The 7,451-nt window shown below is 38.7% G+C and overlaps 1 protein-coding gene across 1 annotated transcript in view; it reads left to right on the forward strand.

Moving 5' to 3' along the window:
* Window positions 1–7,117, forward strand: part of LOC109915924 (CD9 antigen) — an 18,509-nt gene extending 11,392 nt beyond the window's left edge. Inside the window, exons 4-6 of the mRNA XM_048610571.1 lie at window positions 1,047–1,144; window positions 4,379–4,453; window positions 6,989–7,117. Coding sequence (XP_048466528.1) covers window positions 1,047–1,144; window positions 4,379–4,453; window positions 6,989–7,102 — 287 coding nt within the window. The 3' untranslated portion in view covers window positions 7,103–7,117. The remainder of the gene's footprint in view (window positions 1–1,046; window positions 1,145–4,378; window positions 4,454–6,988) is intronic.
* The last annotated feature ends 334 nt before the right edge of the window (window positions 7,118–7,451 follow it).

The raw sequence follows: 7,451 nt of genomic DNA on the forward strand, positions 1-7,451 counted from the left end.
TCACTCATTTGATGCTGCCTGACCTGCGAGTGTTTTCTGAAGAATTTCTGACGAGTCCGACCCAAAACATCAACTTTCCTGCTCCTGATGCTGCCTGGCCTGCTGTGTTCCTCCAGCTCCACACTATGCTATCTCTGACTCCAGCATCTGCAGTTCTTGCTATCCCTCTTTTTTTTTTTTTGGTGTGTTTTTTTTTGATAAATAGAAAGAACTTGTTCCTGATCTTTCTTCATAATGTGTAGGTTGTTTCTTAAGTCACTAGTTTGAAATCCAAACTGAGCATGTTTGCTTACACTTTTCATTTAAATGGTTTAAAAATTAATTCCATTAGTCCTTCGCAACCATTATTTTCGGCCAGTATGTATCAGAGTAGATGACTGTAAGGCCTCAGCATGTTAATGGAAGTTGTTTGTGGTGGGAGTTAACGTTCAGAGAAAACATTGTTTAGCTTAGAATCTAGCATTAGCAGTTTGTCAAAAAATTAGTACCAACACTTGGAGACTGTATTGAAGGAAACCTGACTGAAGTCAGACATGGATATGGACCCTATTTGCTTTAGAAAAGGAGATTGTCTAAAGTATTTAAGGAAGTAAACTACATTGTCTCTGAAGTAACGTGAAGCTGCCAGATCAGGATTGTTTTGTTAGAACAATGCAGATTAAAGGACTGAGTGCAAACTCTGAATTGAGAGGATTCAAGGAAAAGGCTTTTTAGGACCACAACTGAAGTGTTTAAATCAATCTTAAATAGGGAGGAAATATTTCTTTAGATTCTGATTGTTTGAGTATATGTAACTTGGCTTTTGAAGTGTTTCAAATTGTTAAATTTGATTGTTTATTTTGCTTTTATTTTGTGTAATAAAATTGTTTTCTTGGCTTATGCTCGAGTAAAAGACTGCCTCGTTTAAAGACAGAAGAATTCCACTCCACCATTTACAAATGGATGATGTATTTCCATGTTGTGACGTTAAGTGACATGATCGTGAACTTTAAAAGTGACGGTATTTCCATGCATTTACACTCTGTGGTTTGTGTTTTCTTTTTTAGGTGTCTATATCTTGATTGGAGCTGGTGCACTAATGATGGTTGTTGGATTCCTAGGATGCTGTGGTGCAATTCAGGAATCCACTTGCATGCTTGGATTAGTAAGTTCAAATGCATGATCTATAATGTTGGCTTGTGAGCAGAAGAACTCTTGTAAGCATCTGACTTGCACAAATGTGCATCAAGTAAATGAGCATATTAAAAATAGAATTTAATGATTATAAGGCATATCTTTGCAATTTTTACCGTAGTTTGGCCTAAGATGTATAAGCAGATTTAAAATTGGGGTGAGATTAAAACTAAACTGCTGACAGCCTTGTAGCTTGATTATCTTTTAGCCCAATATGGAGTGTTATTTTTTCCCTCTGGATACAGACATTCCACTTAACTGTGGGGAGATCAGGTACAGTTTACTCGGACCAAAGTTTAAGGTGCTCCAGGTGTGCTTCAAATCTTACTGCATTTTAACAAACAAAAGCCATTTTCTACCAGCAAATGAGCTTATTTGCTACTTATTCAGCCAGAACCATACTACTTAAGGCCTCAACTCAATGGGCAATTGGCAGTATATTGTAATTAATCTTAATCCTTGGAATTCCAAAGGCTGGATCTTTTATGAAACTAAATTGGCTAATCCAGTTGTCCAACAATTCCTTATGCTTTGGACCTGCTGGTTCTGGTATTGAATCACCCAGTTTCAAACAACAATTAACATGTCAGAATGCTCGACCATGTGTCTCACCTCAAGAGCTATTCCATGCTCAAAAATTGCAACTGAAAAGCAATATCACTAGATGTTTGCCAGATAGCTGATGAGCAGGGATTCGAGCCTGTGCTCAGTGGGCGCCAGATACAGAAAACCTGTTGAAAGTCCTACATCTTGAGTGCATTGCCAGCACCCCCTTTATTACAGCATGGGCATAGCTAATGGTATACCTGTTGAATTGAAATGCCAGATATACATTCCTTCAGTACCTCCGATACTTTATTTGCTGTAGATCTCAGGTTCTGATACTCCAGCTTAACATCTTCCAGTGCTTGCCTTGTTTTTCATATATTTAAAAATAGATATTCACTTTCTTGCAATAAAATATGAATTGCCAATCACCTTGATGTGCCAAAGTTAATATTCTCCAATTGTGTAATTCAAGCTTTAATGAGGAAGTCTACCAAAGTGACCTTTTATGAAAATACCAACTTTTTGCCTCATGGGCAACTATATGCAATTGATTTGGAGCTTGTCTTCCTGACCTCCCTTTTCCTGTTGTATGCTCTGACATGATCTTGGATCATGCATGTGGTCAGAAGGAAGTCTGAAGCATGAAGGAGAACTGTTTCATATACCTAGTGTGTATATAGGGAAGGGCTAAAATGACCTTCACCCTTTTTATTATTACAATCACCAGATTGTACAGATAGTCCAACCTGGGAAGTGCTGCAATTATCCCCACTTGGACACCTTGCAATGTTTGCACACCTGTAAATAAAATACACCCACTTTGAGCTAATACTACACACAAAGTAATACTCTACTTGGGCTCTGGTCAGAGGTGACCGGCTACCAGACAAAATGTAGAGTTTTATTTGGACATGCATTTGGTTTCACTAACAAATATTGCCTTCTATCTGGGTCATTAAGTAGCCTGTCTGACACATGTCGAGTACAATTTCAATTGTGAATTGCAAATAACATATTCTAGCAATTGGAGGGCACATTAAAAAGTGTAATCAATTGTAGGGGTGATCGTGCCATTTCTCCCACGCTGTTAATTGACAGCACGAGTTCATGGAGGTGAAGTTGCTCCCCTCCTAGCATTCTTTCCTTCCTTGCACCTCGATCTCCAAATGTCCCTTGCATATCCTGCAGCGTGGTTCTCATGAACCTGTCCGGGCCAATATGTTGTTTAGAAATGTCTGTGGAAGTCTTAAGTTTGTATAGGAAATAATTTCAATCAAAAATGTAGTAAGCCTCATGAGGAACGAGTCCAGGGCTTGTAACCCACTATACACAATGAGAATGATTTGAAGAGTGGAGAAGTTTTTTGTTTCTCGTTTTATTGCAAAACTTGAACAGGACCAATTTTAAGGAACACATCCACATAGTGGTAGAGTCATGATGCAGGCAACCTGGTCGCCGAACTGGGTGAGCAACCATGCAGTTGTATTAATCTTGCACACAATGCATCTTTGACTGTCCTAAAAATATTATGTTTTTAAATCTGACTTTATACACTGAGGTTTTGATCCCAAACAAATTTTTTAGAAAAATGAAATTGCTCTGTTTTTCAACAGATTTCCGTTTCTGATAAAACTGTTTAGATAATCATAAGCATACTAGTATGTTAGTTTCAACATCGCCCCACTACTAAAATGTATATGTTGGGTGACCAAGTCTGAATTGTTAAATACAGGCATAGCTGTAGAGATGTACGGCACAGAAACAGACCCTTCAATCCAACTTGTCCATGCCAATCAGATCTCTTCAATCTAGTTGTATTTGTCAGCATTTGGCCCATATCCCTCTTAAACCCTTCCTATTCATACACCCATCCAGATGCCTTGTAAATATTGTAATTGTACCAGCCTCCTCCACTTCCTCTGGCAGCTCACTTCATACCCACACCACATTGTGTGGAAAAAGTTGCCCCTTGGGTCCCTTTTTTTTTTTTTTTTTTAAATCTATCCCCTCTCACCTTAAAATCTATGCCCTCTAGTTTTGGACTCCTCACTCTGGGGAAAAATACCTCGTCTGTTTACCCTATCCACGCTTCTCATGATTTTAGAAGCCTCTATAACATCACCCTTCAGCCTCTGATACTCCAGGCAAAATAGTCCCAGTCTATTTAGCCTCTCCCTGAAGCTCAAACCCTCAACCTTGGCAACATCTTCAAATCTTTTCTGAACCCTTTCTAGTTTCACAACATCCTTCCTACAGCAGGGAGACCAGAATTGTATGCAGTATTCCAAAAGTGGCAGATCCGATGTCCTGTAGAGCTGCAACATGACCTCCCAACTCCAATACTCTTCACTGACCAATAAAGGCAAGCATACTGAATGCCGCCTTTGCTATCCTATCTACCTGCAACTCTACTTTCAGGAACTATGAACCTGCACCAGTGACAAAGATGGATCCTCCTCCAAACAATTGGACTTTATTTCTGTTAGATTGGGATCTAACTCTGGACTATAGTTGGACTTAGACTGTGACCACAACATCGTGCGAGCATGCGTGTGAACAATCTGAGTGCATCCTTTTGAAATATGGAGTTTAAAGTTGAATCTCTGTTACTGGTTTTTAAATAATTTGTATGTAATACAACAATCTTCTCTTTCAGTTTTTCTTGTTTCTCCTCGTCATATTTGCGGTTGAAATAGCAGCTGGAATTTGGGGCTTTCTGAATAAGGACCAGGTATGGATCAGTTCCTAATTTTAGATACTTTTAAAATTATTTCTTGTGCTGAACAAAGTCATGAACGTTAGTGTTGAGGAATTAAAACAGTAAACTATTTCAACCATCAATTATCACCAGCTATTCCCAAGTTGAATGTAGTAAAGCTCTACTGTACCATGTTACCGCACCCCATATCCATCTGGGTAAGTTTCTATTTCTTACACCAATCACAAGTCTCTAAGAATGCTAAACTGCAGAGGTTGGGCCTCTTGTCCCATGACAATGAAAAACTGGACTGAGGTTGTCAAATTACTCCAACTTGGGAACTTCTGTCAACAGCAAGAGAAGTTAGTGGATAACCCACAGTGCCATGCAGCTCTCCCTTATCAGTTTTATTCTTTGCAACATCTTTCTGGCTGATGTAACTCTCCAAGTCCATTAAATAGATGCCCATTTAAGTGGTGGCTACTGTGTGCCAGGTCAGGGAAGAGTCGAGTTGATAGAGGACTTTCCTATCTGAGTCTGAACTCTCGCTGGAGCTGCTGTCTCTCTTCCACAAAGAACTGCATGGCTACGCTGCTCAATAACCAGCCCAGCTTTACTGGCCTTTATCCCCACTCCTGGGTTCTCAGTCCCAGGCTCACCAGACAGTGCAGAAATCTGGCATTAAAAGGGCCACATGTATGTGATCAGACAGTCAAACTGTTACACGTGCATTCTGGCTTAAGGGCATCTGCCACCACCAGTCCCTGATATCACCATGTGTAGGCAAAAAAATTGAGCCTTGTTTCCATTTGAGCTAACTACTCCAAAAATAAAATCCAGTTATGCGCAAGGGCACTCAGATCCTTCTAAATGCAAACGTTCAAAAATGCTCTTTTTCTCAGTGAAGCTTCACATTTTACCACATGGTATTCTGTCTGCTGTCCCCTCACCCAGCCTACGTCTGTCTGCATCCGAGTTGTCCTGTATTTACTTTCCAACTTCAAAATTTGCTGAAATACAAATTTGGATACATTGCATTTAGTTCCCTCATCTAACCTATTGATATAGATTGAAAATAGTTGTCCAAATACTAATCCTAGCAGTGCTTTCAGTTACAACCAACTTAATGTCTTTCTTGGATATTTTCTAATAACCCTGTTAAGGAATGTTATTACGTGGCTCTGGACCAGGTGGGATTTGCTTCCTTGCTTGGTGGTAGGAACATTACCATCACCAAGTGTCCAAAAATGTTCTTTTTATTCCTAATTTACTGTCCATTATCCAAACCTCATGCTCGCTCGATTCTTGGTTTCCTGTTAGTTCTAAGTTGTTCATTATATTTCTACAGTGAAGATGGATAAAATTTTGTTTAATGTCTGACATTTTGTCAATTCCTAGAAGAATTTCACCTGTTTCTGACGCCAATGAGCCCACCCTGATTTTAATCTTACAATTTGCATACCTACAGAAATATCGTCAATCATTTTTTTACATCCCTTTTAATGGTCTAAATTCAAATTCCTTTGCTCTTTCCACATCACCACCTTTTGTCTTAAAATCCTCCCAATTCTCAGACTTATTCTGATTTTGGAATTTATTTCCCATATCAGTGCGTGTGGACATGTTACAGCACTCTTTCAAGACAGCTTGGAATTGAACCCAAACAGTTGAGTCACCAACAGACCCAATTTTGCAAGATTACAAATCTCTTTGACCAAGTGGTTCCATCTTCAGCTTTTTTTAGCCACCGTTAGACCACGTGTTCTGTATGTTATTTCGATTTTAATATTTCAAATCATGTATTATTTAAATACTGACTGTTTTTTGTCTATCATCATAATCTTTCCAATCTAAGTGACTACTTGTGTATCAGGCCCAAGTAATCCTGGTTTTGGATTTGGCTAAATCATATTCAAATTCAATATGAAAGTCTATTCCATTATAGTCACTCCTCCCTAGCAGTATCTTTTTCTACAAGTAACTTTTTTTCTCATTGCACACTACTAGATCTAAAATAACCAGTTTTCTGCTTGCTTGGTCGCTCAACATGCTGAACCAGAAAACTCTACTATGGTTACGTTCCAAGAATTTGTTTACTATGTTACTGCAAATTTAGTTTGCCCAGTATGTGTGGTTTGAAGTCCCTCGTGATTACTTCACTACTCTCCTTGCATCTCTAGTTCCCTGATTTGCACTCTACAGCAACAGTGAAGGAGCCTAATAATAACTAATCCAAATGTGTCATATCACTGGCATTTTTTTGAGATTGTCTTGATTGTTTGTTTGTTTGTTTTTTTCCCCCTTTGATTATTATGAATGTTAGAAACCTGAGCCTTAAAAACAATAATTGTTTGGATTGGTCAGCATCTGTCAAGGGGGCACAAATTGATGTAGCGTTTTCTCTTTTGGTACCATTACAATTTTGGCACTAATTTAAATGCAGCCATATTTCTTTGGCATTTATTGCTATAATGCAAGAGGTAATCTTCAGTTTGCACCTTTTTAACATGAGTCACATGATTAGTTAGATTTCTAATAATTTTCCTCATGCTTAACTGAATCCTGCAGGTCACTGAAGATGTGACGCAATTCTACCGATCGTTGTATTCTGAATATGTGACCAATCATGACAAGAGTAAGGAAGCAGCTTTAGTAGCAATACAGAAAAGTGTAAGTTATTAAATCTCTTGGCTTTTGTGTTCTTTCTCTTCCTTTGCCCAACTTGTTTTGTCAGTTTGACCAGCTTGAAGTGCATTTACACTTCAGTGTCTGTGTGATGTGATCTTTGCCTTCGAACTGACTATAAACTTGTGTAGTATACATGTGTTAAGGCCCAGTCGGCTTTGAGGTGAAGTGTGGTAAAACTCCTATTTTGAATTAAATCCTGAATTGAAGCTCTGCTTTCCATGCAGGGAGAAAAAACTGAGCAGCAATTCTAAAGGGCCTTAAATGCTCCATGTTTCTTTTCTGTTCTTGGCTATTTGACTTAGCAGCTACCATCATTTTAACATCATGATTGTAAGATGACATT

Source organism: Rhincodon typus, chromosome 22, assembly GCF_021869965.1.
Source record: "Rhincodon typus isolate 14 chromosome 22, sRhiTyp1.1, whole genome shotgun sequence".
Lineage (NCBI taxonomy): Eukaryota > Metazoa > Chordata > Chondrichthyes > Orectolobiformes > Rhincodontidae > Rhincodon > Rhincodon typus.